At 50.7% G+C, this 19829-nt stretch overlaps 2 protein-coding genes across 5 annotated transcripts; one reads left to right on the top strand and one right to left on the bottom strand.

Moving 5' to 3' along the window:
* Window positions 1-467: 467 nt before the first annotated feature.
* Window positions 468-2387, top strand: trir (telomerase RNA component interacting RNase). The gene is made up of 4 exons (XM_060044424.1): window positions 468-694; window positions 810-1293; window positions 1660-1731; window positions 1821-2387. The coding sequence occupies exons 2-4, from the start codon at window positions 985-987 to the stop codon at window positions 1926-1928; spliced, it is 489 nt and encodes a 162-aa protein (XP_059900407.1). The 5' UTR covers window positions 468-694; window positions 810-984; the 3' UTR covers window positions 1929-2387.
* On the bottom strand, window positions 2137-18948 carry LOC132451853 (ubinuclein-2-like). 4 transcript variants are annotated; one of them, XM_060044390.1, is made up of 17 exons: window positions 18265-18948; window positions 17649-17777; window positions 17426-17527; window positions 16857-16988; window positions 16283-16389; window positions 15467-15974; window positions 13612-13682; window positions 12022-12151; window positions 11578-11684; window positions 11204-11314; window positions 9201-9344; window positions 7675-7725; window positions 7539-7581; window positions 5807-7210; window positions 4746-4944; window positions 3590-3658; window positions 2137-3093 (listed from the first exon to the last, which is right to left on the bottom strand). In XM_060044390.1, exons 1-17 carry the CDS (start codon window positions 18598-18600, stop codon window positions 3023-3025), a joined length of 3714 nt encoding a protein of 1237 aa, XP_059900373.1. In that variant the 5' UTR covers window positions 18601-18948; the 3' UTR covers window positions 2137-3022. The 4 variants fall into 4 exon arrangements, with proteins under 4 accessions (XP_059900373.1, XP_059900374.1, XP_059900376.1 ...); XM_060044391.1 differs by having other exon boundaries at window positions 2137-3072; XM_060044393.1 differs by lacking the exon at window positions 3590-3658.
* Window positions 18949-19829: the final 881 nt, after the last annotated feature.

The following is a 19829-nucleotide window of genomic DNA, read 5'->3' as shown; positions in this document are numbered from 1 at the left end:
GTATACTGCATTTTTACTCTTTTTAATTATCACTATCAGTTTTTCATCAGTATTTGATCTTGTTTCTGTCTTGTTTAGTTTCTTTTGTTTTCAAAAAGCCTCCTGTGGACAGGTGTTGTAAACTAGCATTTATGCTAATACACTGTAAGCAATGCATCTGGTTCGTCCAATGACATTGTCATGTCCATGTCCAAATAAAATCTACTATACTATACTATTTTGGTCACGACGGCGCCGGACACCACGTCGTGACGTCATGATTCCTCCCGACCCAGCGGGGGGGGGCGGACACCACGCCGTGACGTCATGACTCCTCCCCGCCCACTAGGGGGCACTTCGCGACGTCATGATTCCTCCCCGCCCATTGTAGGGAGGGGGGGGGACGGACGGACACCACGCCTTGACGTGATTCCTCACCACCCCCCAGCAGGGGGCGTTGGACGCCGTCACGCCATGACTCCTCCCCGGACACAACGCCCGAACGCCGTGACGTCAGCCGTAAGAGCCAAGATGGCCGCCAGCGAGTAACGAGGAGCTCATTTTTAAACATAACTCGTATTATCTCTGGAGTATCTCGTCTGCTGTGCGGTTCCTGAGGGCAGTAAAGTGACATCGAGCGATCGGATCTAATCCCCCTGGCTCTTTACTCTTCATCTGGACATTATTCGGGTACATTTGCCCTACAAAGGCCAAGGTAAACAAGGCATTAGCCCACCGCGCTAGCGTCTTGTTTCTGTGATCCTCTTCGGTCTGAAACGGCTTATTATCCTCCCATGCTGTCTACTAATTATACTTTTAAACCATCATAGGACCAGAGGGCTTCTTAATTTCCCGACCGAGGTCAGTCCGCCTGCAACATGTTGTGAACGGCCTCTCCCAGACCGCATTCCTCCAAACCCCGGGACCCCCCGGATCACCCCGGACCACCTGGACCCCTGGATCTACAGTTCATCACTTCATCGGTTCGAGACCCAAACGGAAAGGATGGACTCCAGAAGGGTTCACCACAGAGCCCACCTGAGCAGCAGCGACTCCAACAGCAGCAGCCCGGCCTCGCCGTCCAGCCCGGCGCTGGGCGGCGCCAGGCCCGGCGTGGGGCCCGGGGCGCCCGGCACGGCCGGGGCGGCCAACGCGTTCGCCAACGACGGCAGCTTCATGGCGATGTTCAAGAAGAAAATGGAGGAAGAGAAGAGGAGGAAAGAAGAGGATGGGCAGGCGAGCGGGGAAGGACCCGCGACAGACCCCCAAGAACAGTCAACTGTGGACAAGAAGCCCCCCTCCGCGACCAGCTTTGTAAGGGCTTTGGCAGTAGTGAGATGAGATCAAAGTGACGTTAGTCGTTCGTGATCATGATCATTAATATGATCAGAATAAAAATAGAACACGTTATTAACGCTGATATAGTACAGGCCTTGGTTCATTCGACCATTGACACTAATATGACACACATATTGACACATGGCTTACGGTTCATTCGCTGGTCATCGTGCGACAGGAGCCCGACTGTTGGCTCTCCTCCACTGCCCACCTGGCTGCCAGGGCTCCTGGAAGGGCGTCAGTCTTGTCTCTCCTCACCCAGCTGTAAGGGTGTCAGTCTCATATCTCCTCTCCCCGGTGTCTGGGCTCCTGTAACGGTGTCAGTCTTGTATCTCCTCCCAGGTGGGGAAGCGGCGAGGCGGCGTGTTCCTAAAGACCGGCATGGTTGCGAAGAAACTGAAACCGGACTCGGTTGTAAGTACATCAGTCTCTTTTCCCTGATCCGTATAGTGTTTGTCTGCCGTTGTGTTGTTTTAACCGCCTGTTCTCTCCGTTCTCCGCAGGCCGAGCCGGGTAAGAGCGACGCCTGGGCCAAGTACATGGCCGAGGTAAAGATGTACAAGTCGCACCAGTGCGGCGATGATGATAAAACCAGACCGCTGGTCAAATAACCGGCAGGCCTCTCCCCTCAAGCGACTTTCTGTTCTGGGAGGAACCCTGGAGCTGCTGGGGGTTTCCTAGTACATCTGGAACATTTTGACCCTGCCAGAATCACAATTCATAAACACGAGTAGAAACCAGTTTCATTTCCGCCGCTTTTTTGTATCGTAAGGGTTCATGCTTGTGTGCTAAATCGGATGTTTTCATTTTTTAAAAACATACTTGCATACGTGAGCGATTGCAATATTTTCATATTTGTAGCTTCTGAGTCGTATGGTGGTTGATTTGACTCGCTGGTGGCCGTGTGAAGTTTTGACGATATCCCCGTGTTGCCTGTTCGCCCCCCGCGGTCCTGGTTGATCGGGGTCTGACCGTCGCGGTCAGTGCTGTATTTCACATCAGACTCAAACCTTCTGAGGTCTGCTGACACGTCTCAAGCCAATGTTATAAATAAAAGTCTTTTCAAACTAGTTCATAATTTCTTTTAACGGTATATGTAGTTAGCTTAGATTTGGACAGCCGCTAACGTAGCTTGTGGTGAGACGACAGATTCTTATAATTCATGATTATAAGGCATTGTTTAATTGGAAGGTCGTTTCATTTCTATACGAGAAATCAAGGTTGTTTAAAAAAAGGACAAATTTCATTCTAAAAAGCCCAAACGGAACATCTTGCATTTAGTTTACATTTCTTTACAGGATTTGAAGTATTAATTACATTATCTTAAAAAGAAGCACCAAATGGACACACTGACCATTACCAGGAGAAATACACATTCAGCGCAACACATTCCCACCCCTGAGCTCGCTCTCACACACAGACACACACACCTTTCCACAGTGATATAGGTCTATCTTGTAAACATTGACAAATTTAGTCATTTCCATTTATCAATTCTATGAATAATAGTATCAAAAGTTATCAAATGGTTTAAAAAAAAAAGTCCTGTACTGCTTGTGTCACTGAGCCAATCCTTGCATGATGAGGCGTGTTCTTCATCCCCAGTGCTTCAGCTCTAGTCCTGAGTGGTTCTGTTGACCGTCACTCAAAGCCACACTCGATTCCGATTGGTTCCCGCCGGACAGGTGTCTAGCTAGGTGCTGTATCATAGGGTCTTCCTCTTGTTGGAGTCCCCGCCCTGGCTTTGATTGACATCTGAACGGGGAGAGTAGAGCTCTTGAGCCACCAATGAAAACCAGAGCAGAAAGCATGAAAACAACATTACAGCATCGGAGCGACCGTCAGGACAATCGGCAGTTATAACGGCTACAGACAGACAGATGGGCACCCCACAGACAGACAAGACGCAGAACCCAGACCCGACAGCAGACACTCATAGCAGGGCGGGCAGAAGCAGACGGACAGGTGTGGGGCGACTCCAGATCCACAGAGGAAACACTCCACTCCTGGTTTACTGTCTGACAAACTAGCAACCTATGGCTAGTAGAGCGAGACAAACACTAAGAGCTAAAGATAGAACAGCCTCGGCTAGTAGATGTACAGCTAGTAGAGCCTCGGCTAGGAGAGCCACGGCTAGTAGAGCTACAGCTAGTAGAGCTACAGCTAGTAGCTGAGCTCAGCTTGGCTTGTGCCTAACCTGAACCGAGGTTTCAGCGCCTGGACGTGGAGTCTCCCCACGTCTGAACAGGGGGAGGGGGAGGGCTGGGTTTACCTGAGAAAGCGATCTGCAGGTGAGGAGGCAGAGCAACATGAGCCCCTGCCTGGAGGCTCTTATAGAGATCTGAGGAGGAGACGGGAGACAGCGAGCCACCCGGGAACAGAGGAGGGAGAGCAGGGCACGTTATGGTGGGGACAGGAAGTGGGTCGTGGGGACAGGAAGTGGGTCGGGGCAACAGAAACAGGGCGGGACAAACAGTGATCAACAGCAGAAGGTGAGGCAGGGTTTGGCTATAGATGCAGAGAGTGGACACAGAGCAGAGCGAGACACCATTAAACAGGAGGTCAGAGAGGGAGAGAGAGAACAGTGTTGATGACAGATTGATGAGTTATGAAGAGGGGATGAGAGAGAGTTAGAGGGACTAAGGGGTCGTCGTCCTCCCAGACACAGCTTGGGGTCACAACAAGGGTTCAGTAAGACAAAACAACAACAAGGTCTACACATGTAGCTAGACAACGAAGAAGACAGAAGCCACACACTTACTACTGGCACACAGAACGCAAGCTCCTGCTGACTGACCCTGAATAACTTGGCTTTACCTGCTCCATCTTACTGAGCTCTATGCTAACTATCCCCGTCGATCACCGGATGTGACTGAGATCGGCCATTTTTAAAACCTGGAGCAACGTCACAATTGGGCGTGTCCACCCAGATCAACACACACGCCCATCCAGCAGACTGGACCAATCGGCAGGCTGTGCACTCGGAGCGGCCACGCCCCAGGTGTGATGTCACTAAAGGGGAGTTTTTCCAATCGCCGTGTCATTTCTTAATCGACTTAATGTTAAGGGCTGTCCCGAGAGACTTATTCACAGGGCCCGCAGCGTTACCATGGTAACGCTGCAGGCCCTGTGAATAAGTCTCTGGGGCTCCCCTTAACAGGGGGGGGGCCCTCAGTGTGAGCATAGCCCTTTACTATGCTAACAGCCTTAGCATAGACCTCCCTTTACTATGCTGACAGCTTTAGCCTAGCCCTTTAGTATGCTAACAGCCTTTGCATAGCCCTTTACTATGCCAAAAGCCTTAGCATAGCCCTATTCTATGCTAACAGCCATAGCATAGCCCTGTACTATGCTAACCGTGTTAGCCTAGCCCTTTAACTATGCTTACAGCGTTAGCCTAGCGAACCGGTTCTAAGCTCGCCACTCACTCTGCGTCAGCACGGAGAACGAGGCGTTGCTATTGGCCGCCTGGGCGCTGGCGGCGGCGTTGGAGGAGGCGAGCGGCAGGTTGAGCAGCGGCGGGAACTGGAAGGGCAGCGACACGGGAACCAGACCCCCCAGCATGCCGTAGCCCCCCGGCAGGGAGGGGGCAGAGCCCAGCAGGCTACTGCCCCCCGTGGTGGAGACCTGGGAGGGGGGGGGGGGGGGAGATGGTTAGGGGTCAGGGATGTGGCGTGCGTGGTCATGGTGGTCGAGGCACCCAGACCTCCTCTCTAGATCCTCAGAGTGACCACATGGTATGATGTGGTTCCTTAAAACCAGTTTCTTGTCCTAAATGTGAATGAATGTTGAACATTATAGATGTTCCAAAATCAATAAATAAAACTCCCCGATACTGATTTTTGAGTATTGGCCGATACTTATTTATTTATTTTAACAGCTGTATACTACTTACCCGGTATGGATACACCGATACAGCATCTAGCATTGTAACTACTAGCACTTGTTCTTATTGAAGGGTTCTCTTACAATGACCGCAATGTACTACTTGTACTAAGTCGCTTTGGATAAAAGCCTCTTCTAAATGACAAAAATGTTATTTAAATAAATGAACAGAGAATGAATTACATAGAACTTTCCTTAACTATCTAGTTCTTCTGAAAAATGAGTAATTTTTCAGTCAAACTAGTTGATTTTCAATTTATAATTAGAATAATACATTTGCACTCTTCTAGGGTAGCGTGAGCAATGTTTTTCTGACTTGGTAGCTCTGACGCATGTAGGTCGGAGATGACGCCTTTCTGACTTCCCACCTCCGACCGTTACAGAACGCAGCATAACACTGTACCGTTAGTGTTGTTCTCTGTCTGTGTAGTAAATGAGTCATGTGATGACATGAGATTGGCACTGGACTTTCGTTCTCGTTGATACCCGATAATGCGTTTCAGGTAGTATTGGGAGGAATTTCCGATAGTGGTATCGGTTTCGGAAGAACTCTAGTAAACATGCAGAGGTCAGACATGTGAGTGTGTGTCATAGCAGTACAAACCTGGGGCAGCTGAGAAGACAACGCCGGCGAGGAGACGGACGTGATTGGCTTAGCCCCCTGAGTGGTCCCGCCCATTGCCCTCTGGCGCTGCGCTGCGTTGGCCGCAGCGGTGGTGGTGGGCGTGGCCCCAGGGTGCTTGCTGAGGGTGGAGGCGTTGGTAAGGCTGGTGCCGGTGCTGCTGTGTACCCCCACCGGCTGCTTCAGGCCCGCGTAGCCCCCGCCTGTCTGCTTGGCCCCGCCCCCCGGGGCCCCGGGGTAGGGGGGGCGGAACGCCTGGGCGGGGCTTCTGTTGGTGGTGTACTGGCGCAGCGGGGGCGTGGCCTGAGGCCGGGGGTGGGGCTGGGAGCTGGCGGGCGCGGTCAGCTTGATGATGGGCGCCGTGCTGCTGTGCCCCGCCTTGGTGAGCGTGGCCTGCATGGGCGTGATGAAGTTGGACTGGGGCAGCGGGTGGGGGGGCTTGGGGCTCAGGGTGGTCTTGGCCCCGCCCCCCGGGCCCTTTCCGGGGGCCATGTTGACCTTGCCGTAGGAGGAGAGGCCGGGGGTCATGGAGGGCCGGCAGTGCATGAGGCTGGGGGTGGTGGAGGGCTTACTGAGGGTCAGCGAGGGCCGGGGGTAGGACAGGCCGGGGGTCAGGGGGGACTTGGCCGGGGTCATGGAGGGCTTGCTGTAGGTCAGCCCGGGGGTCAGGGGGGTCTTGCTGTGGAGGGTGTGGGCCAGGCGGGGGGTCTGGGGGCTCATGTGGGGGGAGGGGCTGAGCGTGTGGACGCGCGGTGGCGGGGAGGTGATGAGGTTGTTCCCGCCCCTCAGGAGGCCTGAGGGCGGGGCGGCCACGCCCTTCGACCCCGGCGCCATGAGGGGGGAGGCGGTGGGGGGCGGGCGCTGCTTGGGGGAGGAGCCGCCGCCCGCAGCGGGGGGCCGGGGGGCGGAGCTGAGCACCGAGTGTCTGTGGGCCGGGGACAGGCCCTTGAGGGACACCAGGCCCTCCATGCGGTTGCCTGGCGACAGGGCGGAGGGGGCGGAGACGGGGGTGGGGGCGCGGGCCAGCGAGGCCGCCGCCGGGGAGGAGGTAGAGATGTATGGCGAGGGCGGGGCCCCGGACACCACCACGCTCTTCTTCTGCTGCTGCTGGAGCAGCGGCGAGGCGTGCGATACGGTCGCCGCGACGACAGGGGTCTTTCCGGGGTCGGGCGAGGGGGGGCTGTCGCCGTGGGCCAGGCCCTTGGCGGCGTTGCTGAGGATGGCGAGCGCCTGGGAGATGGAGTCCAGGCAGTGCGGGGCCGGCTCCTCCTCGTCCTGCGAGTCCAGGCAGATGGGCTCCGAGGGGGAGAGGGGGGGGCGCTTGGTGGGCGGGGCCACGGGGCCGACGCCCCCTGTGGGCGTGGAGCGCTGGACCCAACCCATCTCCTGGGGTCATATGACAGAGGCCAATTAACAACCAACACCTCGTTAATCTATTCACCCTGATATATCCATTAAGTATATGCGACACGTGAACCTCCTAAAATGGCGCAATTTGATTGGTTTGCCATCTCCGGATATTGGGCAATATCCCATGATTGAGATCTCAAACTTGGGATATTCGTCTCATCACGCTAATAAAAACAAAAAAATAAAAAGTTATCTTGTTCAATTTTGGAGTGTTCACGTGTAGTATACCCAAAAAAAAAAATTCACCTCTTTGACGAATAATTGTTAAATATTTGTATTTTATTCTGATCATCATGAGGATTACCTTGGGCTTGGCCTTGGGGGTCGTCACGATCTTCTTCTTGGCTCTACAGGGAGAAGGGCAGGGAGACGGGTGAGTGACGGACAGGCCGACCAATAAGGGCACAGTACAGTAGGACGTGGAGGAAGTGATGACATACGTGTTTCCTGTCAGGTGGCCGTGTGCCTGCATGCTCTCTTTGAAAAGCATCCTGCAGGGAAAAGAACAGCCAACATTGAACGTGTGTATAAGGTCACCAGGTGAGGGCTTGTGTCGTTTTGAAAACTTAACATTCTAGACCTGCTGCTGTTCAACCATACGACAACCATGGTGTATAGGAATCAACATTTTGGATTAGCATCAATAACTTAGTAATGAAATAATATGGTTAGATAATACTTTTCAGGCATTTTTCAGTATTAGTCCAATATAGCAGTAACTATATAAAATAATTAAAATAAACAAAAAATGATAATAAATAAAGTTATTCCTGTCTTCATCGTTAATGAAGTTAATCTGAGGAGTTCAGATTCTCAGAGAGTATCAGGACACCGATGGAGGTATGTAAGCTATACTGTTAGCGTGAGGTACCTGGCCTGCATCCAGCCCTTGGGCCACTGTGGCTCACTGTAACCCATAGTGTTATCATCAGGTACCTGGCCTGCATCCAGCCCTTGGGCCACTGTAACCCATAGTGTTATCATCAGGTACCTGGCCTGCATCCAGCCCTTGGGCCACTGTGGCTCACTGTAACCCATAGTGTTATCATCAGGTACCTGGCCTGCATCCAGCCCTTGGGCCACTGTGGCTCACTGTAACCCATAGTGTTATCATCAGGTACCTGGCCTGCATCCAGCCCTTGGGCCACTGTGGCTCACTGTAACCCATAGTGTTATCATCAGGTACCTGGCCTGCATCCAGCCCTTGGGCCACTGTGGCTCACTGTAACCCATAGTGTTATCATCAGGTACCTGGCCTGCATCCAGCCCTTGGGCCACTGTGGCTCACTGTAACCCATAGTGTTATCATCAGGTACCTGGCCTGCATCCAGCCCTTGGGCCACTGTGGCTCACTGTAACCCATAGTGTTATCATCAGGTACCTGGCCTGCATCCAGCCCTTGGGCCACTGTGGCTCACTGTAACCCATAGTGTTATCATCAGGTACCTGGCCTGCATCCAGCCCTTGGGCCACTGTGGCTCACTGTAACCCATAGTGTTATCATCAGGTACCTGGCCTGCATCCAGCCCTTGGGCCACTGTGGCTCACTGTAACCCATAGTGTTATCATCAGGTACCTGGCCTGCATCCAGCCCTTGGGCCACTGTGGCTCACTGTAACCCATAGTGTTATCATCAGGTACCTGGCCTGCATCCAGCCCTTGGGCCACTGTGGCTCACTGTAACCCATAGTGTTATCATCAGGTACCTGGCCTGCATCCAGCCCTTGGGCCACTGTGGCTCACTGTAACCCATAGTGTTATCATCAGGTACCTGGCCTGCATCCAGCCCTTGGGCCACTGTGGCTCACTGTAACCCATAGTGTTATCATCAGGTACCTGGCCTGCATCCAGCCCTTGGGCCACTGTGGCTCACTGTAACCCATAGTGTTATCATCAGGTACCTGGCCTGCATCCAGCCCTTGGGCCACTGTGGCTCACTGTAACCCATAGTGTTATCATCAGGTACCTGGCCTGCATCCAGCCCTTGGGCCACAGGGGTTTGACCTCGGCCTCCATGAAGGCCTTCAGGTAGTCCTCAGGAGACACTGAGCTCTGGCCCTCCAGCTCATAGCAGCCCAGCTTTACACGTACCAGGGTGCACAGCAACAACCTGGACACACACACACACATCAGAGAATAAGGGATGGAGACCGACGCACACACACACACACACACACACACACAAACACACACATCAGAGAATAAGGGATGGAGACCGACGCACACACACACAGGTCAGACACACACACACACACACACACACACACACATCAGAGAATAAGGGATGGAGACCGACGCACACACACACAGGTCAGACACACACACACACACACAAACACACACGTCAGAGAATGAGGGATGGAGACCGACGGACACACACACACACACACACACACACACACACACACACACACACACACACACACACACACACACACACACACACACACACACACACACACACACACACACACACACACACAATGAAGGATGCAGACCGACGCACATCACAGAATAAGGGATGGAGACCGATGCACACACACACAGGTCAAACACAGAGTAACACACACACACACACGTCAGAGAATGAGGGATGGAGACCGACGCACACACACACAGGTCAGACACACAGAGTAACACACACACACACAAACGTCAGAGAATGAGGGATGGAGACTGACACACACACACACACACACACACACACACACACACACACACACACACACACACACACTAGGGTTGGGCAATCGTCTACAAGCTTCCATCGTCCGATAGCGCCCCCTAGCGATCGCCGATGGTCGATGCTATCGGGGGCAACTTTATAATAATTGTATAATATTAATTATTTATAGTAATTTATCACTTTGAAAAAAAATCGTGTTTTTATTTTTCTATTTTTTTCTTAAAAACGATTACGATGGTCTTCTCCTTGGACCAGCGTGAGCCTCCGCTGATTTAAGTTTCGATGCGTCGGCGCCGGCGCCGCTGTCATGATGACACGCTGATGACACAGCTCGTAGCTGTGTTCGAAATCGTTCCCTATCACGGATATACTAGTGCACTATATAGGGTGCTCGCCATTTTGTAGTGTTGTTCGAATTCTCACTGGTTAATTTCATGCCCTATATAGTGCACTTAAAATACCCAAAATTTGAGTGTACATATGTTCCCTACGTGTTACTCCCATATACCACAATGCAATGTGGTCGTGTTTTTCCGAGGAGAAGAAGAGGTCTCCGGCTTTCGTTTAGAAATATCCAAATTTATTTGGGATTTAACAAGAAAATGTAACATTCAAAATTAATAAGAAAAACCTTGTTCAAGGAAATATAACATTCAACATCAATACAACCTCCAGCTTTCCTCAAGAGTGCCCGGTTTGTTTACATGATCTGGGCGCATCTGTCTGCGTCACACAAATACCCGGCCGCATTTACTGACTCAAATGACGTTTAGAAATGTTCAGCGTAGTGTCCGAATTCTCGTTTGTTCGTTCCCTATGTAGTGCACTATATCATGAACACTATAGGTAATAGTGAGTGAGTGAATAGGGAACGATTTCGAACACAGCTCATGTACCTCAGCTGTGACCCGGAAATGGTGCAGCGGTGTGTGATGTCATTTCGCCGTGCGAGCAGACCGGTAGGTTTCGAGCCCCTCCCCTCTCCTCTCGGAGCAGTGAGTGAATACGGTAGGTCAGCGCTACATAGTATGTTTTCCACCGGTGCCAGTTATTTCAATTACAATTTGCGGGGCTTTTTAAGTTGTAAAAATAGCTACCACAGCGCTTTAAAAATAAATAAATAATAATAATCAAAAATTAATTATTAAAATAGAATTGTCGCCTTTTTATCGGCAACTTGAGACGATCGACGATGGAATCCATCCATCGTCGATAGAATCGACGATCGGCCCATCCCTAACACACACACACACACACACACACACACACAGAGAGACACTGACCTGAGCTTGTCATCCCAAATGAACTTCTTGCGCGGCCCCATCACCCTCTTCCCCGGCTTCTCCTCGTCGTCCTCCTCAGAGCCGTTCTTCTCTGCTTCTCCAGACTGCTGCCTGACATCCCATAATACACAACCATCAGTACTGTATGATCCATCCAATAATACACAAGCCTCAATACTGTGAGCCATCCCATAATACACAACCATCAGTACTGTGAGCCATCCCATAATACATAACCATCAGGAGTCAGAAGGAACACTGGAAACGATCATGTTTTGTCTTCAGTAGGAGATCTTGGGTGCGAGTACTGGAGTGGGATGTACCTCAGTCAGACTACGTGTGTGTGTGTGGGGTTCTTAGTGTGGGGGTCTTACTTGGCCACCTTGGCGATACAGTCCATGTTGAAGCGGGCGATCTGCTCGGGCATCACGCTGCACACGGCCAGCTTCAGCTTCAGCAGCGGCGCGCGGAGACGGTCGTCCTGGAGACACAGTCAGAAGAGTCATCACACAGAGTGATCACAACGCTCAGTCCTCACTTCACCCAACCACGTGTTCTGGACCGGGATCAATACCAACACTGAGGGGTTTTACTAGAATGTAACTGAATGCAGAGATTATATAGAACATGTTAGGGTTATATATAACATGTACCTGTATGTTGAGGTTATATTATAACATGTTGGGGTTATATGTAACGTGTTGGGTTTATATCATAACATGACAGGTTATATAAGGGACCTGTAACATGTTAGTTATATCTTAGGCTTATATATAACATGTTATGTTATATTTAACATGTTAGACTTTGTATTGTACCTGTATGTTGAGGCTGAGCTTCTTGAGGCGTTTCAGCAGGGCCTCTTTGTTGCAGGGGACGAAGGCCTCCAGGTGGGAGTAGACGGCCGAGCGGACCCCCTCAGGCTGCTCCTGCACCTGCAGCTCGATGCTGAGGAGGAACCACAACACACACAGTTAAAGAGGGGGACCCCACAACCCACAGTCAGAGAGGAGGACCCCACAACACACAGTCAGAGAGGAGGACCCCACAACACACAGTCAGAGAGGAGGACCCCACAACACACACAGTCAGAGAGGAGGACCCCACAACACACAGTCAGAGAGGAGGACCCCACAACACACACAGTCAGAGAGGAGGACCCCACAACACACAGTCAGAGAGGAGGACCCCACAACACACAGTCAGAGAGGAGGACCCCACAACACACACAGTCAGAGAGGAGGACCCCACAACACACAGTCAGAGAGGAGGACCCCACAACACACACAGTCAGAGAGGAGGACCCCACAACACACAGTCAGAGAGGAGGACCCCACAACACACAGTCAGAGAGGAGGACCCGACAACACAGTCAGAGAGGAGGACCCCACAACACACAGTCAGAGAGGAGGACCCCACAACACAGTCAGAGAGGAGGACCCCACAATAGGGCTTTGACTCCGAACTTCGGTATTCGAATATCAAAAAATAAATCAAAATTCGAACGAATATTAGGCAGCCCTTAATATTCAAACCTGTTATGGGCAGGCCAAGAGGGAGAGACGTCGGAGAACCCGACGCAGTCTATTCATAATATTGTAATGACCACGGAAGAGGCAGTGAATGAAGTATTGATTAGACTGCGATTTATCAGAAACCTAATAAACCGTTGGAACACGCAAGACCGGTAACCATAGCAACGCGGTAAACAAACCTCGCAAAGCCCAATCCTGGTCTTACTGAAGGCATTTAATGGTCAAAATATTATTATAAATATTCGAATATATTCTAACATTAATATTAATAAACAAACAAACTTTGAATATGATTTTTGGGCAAAAGTCAAAGCCCTACCCCACAACACACAGTCAGAGAGGAGGACCCCACAACACAGTCAGAGAGGAGGACCCCACAACACAGTCAGAGAGGAGGACCCCACAACCCACAGTCAGAGAGGAGGACCCCACAACCCACAGTCAGAGAGGAGGACCCCACAACACAGTCAGAGAGGAGGATCCCACAACCCACAGTCAGAGAGGAGGACCCCACAACACACAGTCAGAGAGGAGGACCCCACAACACAGTCAGAGAGGAGGACCCCACAACACAGTCAGAGAGGAGGACCCCACAACACAGTCAGAGAGGAGGACCCCACAACCCACAGTCAGAGAGGAGGACCCCACAACCCACAGTCAGAGAGGAGGACCCCACAACCCACAGTCAGAGAGGAGGACCCCACAACACAGTCAGAGAGGAGGACCCCACAACACAGTCAGAGAGGAGGACCCCACAACACAGTCAGAGAGGAGGACCCCACAACACACTGTTAAAGGGGAGTGGGGGGGAGCAGTGGTGACAAACACGGTCCACGGTGGGACCACTGGCACCAGAGAAGAACAGGTACTCACTCCAGTAGGATGTTGTTCATGTCCAGGGTGAAGAACTTCTTCCTGCCCTCCTGGTCGAACTGACGGGACGCCTTATAGAGAGAGACACAGGGTTAACATCTGTTATAACGCCTGATCAGAGAGAAAGACAGGGTCAACACGGGCAGGGCCTTATCAGGTGCCACTCCCTCCCCAACCCAACAGGCTGACATACTCCCTTCATTTAAACAGGCCCTCAAAACCCACCTCTTCCAGATCGCTTTCGCCACATCACCCCTTCTTTTCTCTCCCCAGTTCCTCCTTATTTATCTTCTTAGATAAATTCTTATTAAATGATTTTGTTTTCGCTATGTAGAGCGTCTGAGTATTTTGAAGAGCGCTATATCAATCAAATGTATTCTTATTCTTGTAAACATCTCTTATAACACCGGGGTGAGACGACACAGTGCCACAGGATGCAATACTACACAGGGTTGTGTAGGGATTAGGGCTGTAACGATACGCGTATCGAAACTGAAATTCACGACACTCAAAGCCACAAACCTGTCTCGCGGTGTGAGAAGGCAGAAGCGCGATACGCCCTTTCTAACTCTCCGGTCAAATTGTCAGATTGAAATTTGCTAATAATTTGTCTGAATAATAGTCTGTTGACACCGCCCCCTCTTATCGATGCCGTAAGTTTGCGACGAGATGCCCTCTGTGATGACAGCTCTCTGTGGCTACGGAGGATTGCATTTCTCCACAGCCGTCGAAGTCCTCATATGCGATATGAATGAATTTATCCAGAGTGGGCCAAGCGCGAAAAAAATTGCCTGTGTGATCCCTGTCTCTATTGTTTTGTGTGATTTGACCGGCAGTTGGTCTGCTTATAGGTCGGAATGAAGCGGCCACCGATTATTGACAGGTTGGGTAATTCATCCTCCAACTGCAATCTTTGGTTATTTATTTATTAATTTAGCTATACTTTAATAGTATTCTTTCTGTTCAAATCTGTTCAGTGTTCCAAATTATTTGTTATTAAATGTTACATTAAGTTAATTGTTATATAAGTGTTTAAATAAAATGCTTTTTAAATGTAAAAAAATCGTGGGATGTATCGAGCCGTGGGTCAAAAATCGTGATACAAACTGAATCGTGAGCTAGTGTATTGTTACAGCCCTAGTAGGGATACACAAAACGTTGTGTATTCACACACGCGTCACGTCTCTAACCAGAACCTTCAGCCCCGCCTGCCATCCCACACCTGGAGACAGAGGGCCCTTTTCACCCCAACCTCCTCTCTGCCTCGGCTCCCGTTGCCACGGCAACACCCAAATCTCCTGCCTTTCCCTGCCAAATCTCCTCCAACTCCCGCCCCCCGTCCCCCCCGTCCCCGAACTGAGACGGCACTGACTCACAGGCTAGGACAAACTAGAGGACACACTACTGAACAGCTCTTATCATAGTAGGTCCATTTCATTTAGCAGACGCTTTTAACCAAAGCGACTTACAATAAGTACATTTGTCAGAAGAAAGAGAAACAACAATATATCTCTGTCTGTACAGTAAGGATGTTCATAGAACCAAGTGCCAAGCACGAACAATCTCTAGGTTAACCAATTCAACATATACAACAAAGATAGCTAGGATAAGACGCTGCACAATGTTATGTACTGTTTTTAAGTGCAAGGACGTACAACATACAATAAGTGCGTAAGACAGGTTTTGGTGGGTTAAGGGGGAGGCTATGCAGAGTCCAGGTGAACTCTGTGGAAGTGGGAGAGGGTATACATGTGTCAGTGAGTGTCAGTTGGCGTCAGTAGGAGTGGCCATGTGATGGACCATGTGGGGAGGGGGTGTGGTCATGTGACAGTGGGTGCGGTCATGTGACCCTTACCGTTCTCAAGTCCTCGATGCGTTTGATGAGGGGGGCCGACAGGCCGCCGGGCAGCGGGGGGGAAGACAGCACCCGGGTGACTCCTCCCCCTACCGCTTTGAGCCCCGCCCCCATCCCTCCGCCGTTCTCGCCGTGGCCTGGGCTACCCCCCGGAGAGTCCAGTATGGCGAAGTCCAGGTCGCCCATGAGGTCCTGCAGCATGTCCGTGTTGTCGCTGGCCGCGCCCAGCAGCGACAGCACAGTGGGGTCAGGGGCCAGGCTGGCCCCCAGGAAGTCGTTGCCCCCGGTGACCTTGGGCAGGGCGCCAACGTTGTTGTTGTTGTTACTCTGCGGCGCTCTGGCGGCGTTGGGCCGCGGGGTTGGGCCGGCGCCCCCCGGGACGTGCTTCTTGCGGATCTCCTCCTTCTCCCTGGAGAAGCGGCGAAGCATGTTGGCCAGCTGGATGGAGTCCTTCATCAGCTTCTTCCTCTTCTTCTTCTCCGGGCGGTGGAGGTTCAGCGCCAACACCCTGAGGGCATACACGTGTTAGAGCCCTCTCATCGTTAGAGCCTGCCCCATCACACGTTAGAGGACACTCCCACATGCATTAGAGCCCGCCCCTTGTTAGAGCCCACATGTGTTAGAGCCTGCCCCTCACACATTGGAGCCCGCCCCTCACACATTGGAGCCCGCCCCTCACACATGTTTTGACTGCACAACAACATGTTGTGGGTCACATCCACACAGCCCGGTGTTTCTTGTCAGACGGGCAATTATGATTTCTGAGTAAATCTACTTTTATGCTTTTTCTCATTTAATACCCGATCATTTATTTACCCCTGTTTGGTCACTCGGTTCTTCTTGGGCTTCTTGTCCTCCAGGCCAACACCGTCTGGCTTTTTCCGTCTCTTCTTGATGACACGCTCCTCGCCGTCCTTCACTTTCTGCCAGAGATGCCATGACACGTTAACGAGGTCATGACACGTTAACGAGGTTGTGAGTCACAGCTCATTGTAGTAAACAACAGCTCAGGGAAACTATAAACCAAGTTTAATATCCAAGATGTATCAAGTTACTGTGCCAATTAATAACTTAATTTTAACTTGTGTCCTGATCCTAAAGTGTGAAACTAAAAGAAAACATCTAAAACTTAAATGTGAGCATTTTCTACAAACAAATAAGTTACACAACTGTATCACGACTAGACAAAGGATTACTTTGTGTAAAGATTGTTTGACTGAGACTATAGATTATCACATTGAAGGATGTTGTGTTGAATTATCAACCTGACCTACTGTTGGGTTGTACAAGTGTTTACATGCCTTCTTCCTTAATATATTAATATACAATTATTATTATTATTATAATCCTTTAGTCCTACGTGGGAAGCGTCCAATCACAGTGAACCCACCTTGAAGTGGTTGGAGTCCCCTTTAGACACCTCCCCCTCAGAGTCGGAGGCGGGCCTGAACTGCAGCGTGCCGATGTTGATGTAGAAGCCGCCGTGTTTGGTGTTGAGGGAGGCGGGCACCAGCTCGTCATACTGACGAAAGAGAGAGGAGGGCAGAGTCAGGGCCGCTGCTACCTGTAGGCACTCAGTTCTCCCTTCACTCATTACATTTACTGTACATGTATTACATTTAGCAGACGCTTTTATCCAAAGCGAATAACCATAAGTACATTTGTCAGAAGAAAGAGAAAGAACAATATATTGCTGTCGTTACAGTAAGGATGTTCATAGAACCAAGTGCCAAGCCCTAACGATCCCTAGGTTAACAAGGGAGGCTCCACTTTGGATCAAAGCAGTGTTTTACAGATGCTCAGGTTCAGGTATAGATTACATTAGGATGGGTTGGGGTTGGTTGTAGGCTACGGTCGGGGAGAAGGATTGGTAAATTCAAACAGCAGACAGTACAGCGCATTTCAACTGTAAAGGCGTCGTCCGATACGTGTTCCAAATAAATACATATATGTACTCACAGCTTCTGAGTTATCTATGAAGGGGTCCGTATCATCGTAGCCATAACCGATGTCAATCAAATCCTGCATCCTATCACGCTTCTTCTTCTTCGGAGCCCCGCCCTGAAAAAAAACCACCCAGAAACGAACGTTTCGTTTCACATCACGACGTTGGCAAGAAAACCAAACCGACGCCTCCTCGCTTCATGCGTGACGCAATGACTCGTTAAAACATGACACTTACGTATTTACTCTCAAACTTCTTGGCGAGGTTCTCGACCTCGCGCCGCTCTCGGTCGTCGTCGGCGAAGGGGTCGCTGGGGTCAAGGGGCGGAGTCAGGCCTTTACAGACCGGAGCTGCTTTGGGTTTTACCTGGAGAGGAAACACAAGCAAGTTCGAGGGTTCAGTTGGTGCTGCCCCAATGTCTTTCCCTCCCAACAATTTAAAAACCAAGAAATGATCTTCATGGGAGGACATATACAAATTATACTTTTGGCTTAACATTATATATTGATCAAAAACAATTTAACACATAGATTATAACCAACCAGTATTCACGTTCATCATATCCTCCTTTCTCATCCAGTAAAACAAGTAACAGCAACTTAAGAGAAGTTGACACACACTAAAGTGAGTATAACTGAAATAAAGTTAACTTTTCATAGCTTCCTTAATCGTCTCTCTGTTAACAAAATGTGCTTCTAAATCATTGGCAACTTTAAAACCCGGTTCCCTAAAGCGTTAATGACTTGGAGATGCTACCGGGTCACCGTGCACGGCGGAGGCACTCTGCTTGCAAAGTGATGCCCAGGACCCCCTCCACCCCCGGGCCTTTTGTTCCGTCCTCCACCCTCCTGACCTGAGTTAAGGTGGACTGGACCAGCTCCGTGTAGCTGAACTCCGCAGACCCCCGCTCGTTGGGTTCCGTCAGCGGCAGGTTGAGGCGCACCGTGGGTTTCCTCTCGCCGGGCTCTGTGTCACCTCCCTTCACGTTCCCGAACAGACCCCCTCCTCCGTCTCCTCCTCCACCTCCTGAACTGGCGGCGGCCGCTGCGCCTCCTCCACCCCCGCCTCCATCTTTAACCACCGGGCTGTCGGCTTCATCTTCGCGGCGGCGCTTCTTGGACTCCGAGGCCGTCGCGTCTGACCCAAAGGACGAGATGGTGACGAAGGGCACTTTCCTGGGCTCTGCCATCGGGAACAACCGTGTTCTGTCCGCCCCGGACACGACGAGGCTCGGGTTCAAGTGTCTCGGCAGGAGAACCGGAGATGGTGGACAACTACAGCTAGCGGCTAGCGGCTAGCAGCTAGCTCCCGGGGCTAGCTCTGTGTTCCTCAGAGTATGTTTCACTGACTTTTATCACGTCCTCGGTGGTATCAATCCATGCAGGAGCCCCCCGGGTTCCTCCTCCAGGATACACAAGTGGTGAAATAGTGGGAATATTGTAGTTTAGGATGTGGATCCATGGAATGATGGGCAGGCTACCGCAAGGAGGCATCCGTAGGAGCCATCTTGATCGTTATTATCATTATTCAGGGGGGGGCGGGGCTTAGGGAAAGAAAGCGGAAACTGAGGAGAAAGAGAACGGGGTTCAACCAATCGCGGAGCCGGAACGCCCCCAAGACACGCCTACTCCACAGACAAGCGCGAATGTGGAGCAGCCGATTGTTCTCCTCACGCGGGATGTTTTGACGGGACGGGAGCGCGCCCAGAACCGCAAGAACGCGCCCAGAACCACGTGAACGCGCCCAGAGCCATGAGAACGCTCATTTTAAAAAAGAGATCGCTCAAGATATACATGCTACTCTATGTGTATATTAATATATATTTGACACGTCAGTGATGAAGTTCAATGTAGAAAATATAAAAAACTATAAATAAATCTATAATCAATGTTATTTGAAGTTGCTTTTACAGAGTTCTACAAATTAACAGCAAATCTTTAAACACGAAAATAATGACAGCAAAAAGAGATACAGAAAATACTCGATAGTCACTACTCCTCTCTAGTGAGTACTCCTCCATGCTCTTTAGCCAAGCAGTAACACACCAGGAACATCTTATCACTTTTATAACACAACTCCTCCTGTAGGCCTACAAACACACAGAGTCAGGGTTACACCTGACCCTTTATGACAGAAGGCCGGAACGAGATATCCTGCTTCACCTACTGAGAGGTCTGTCTGTTGAATCAGCTGGAGGTTTGGGTCTGGGTCTAGGCGGGTTTGGTTCTTGGGGGTCTAGCTCTGGGGAATCTAGGTCTGCTGAGTCTCAGGGAACTGGGTATGAATGAATGAATGAATGAATGAATGAATGAATGAATGAATGAATGATCTTTATTGTCAAAGTACAGGTACAGGTACAGGTAAATCGAAATTTGGGAGAGCTCCCCCCTGGTGCTTAATGAAAAAGAGGACAAGGAA

This window comes from Gadus macrocephalus, chromosome 2 (genome assembly GCF_031168955.1).
Source record: "Gadus macrocephalus chromosome 2, ASM3116895v1".
In the NCBI taxonomy this organism is placed as follows: Eukaryota; Metazoa; Chordata; class Actinopteri; order Gadiformes; family Gadidae; genus Gadus; species Gadus macrocephalus.
The sequence above is the reverse complement of the archived record's forward strand: the minus strand, read 5'-3'. Positions and strand labels throughout refer to the sequence as shown.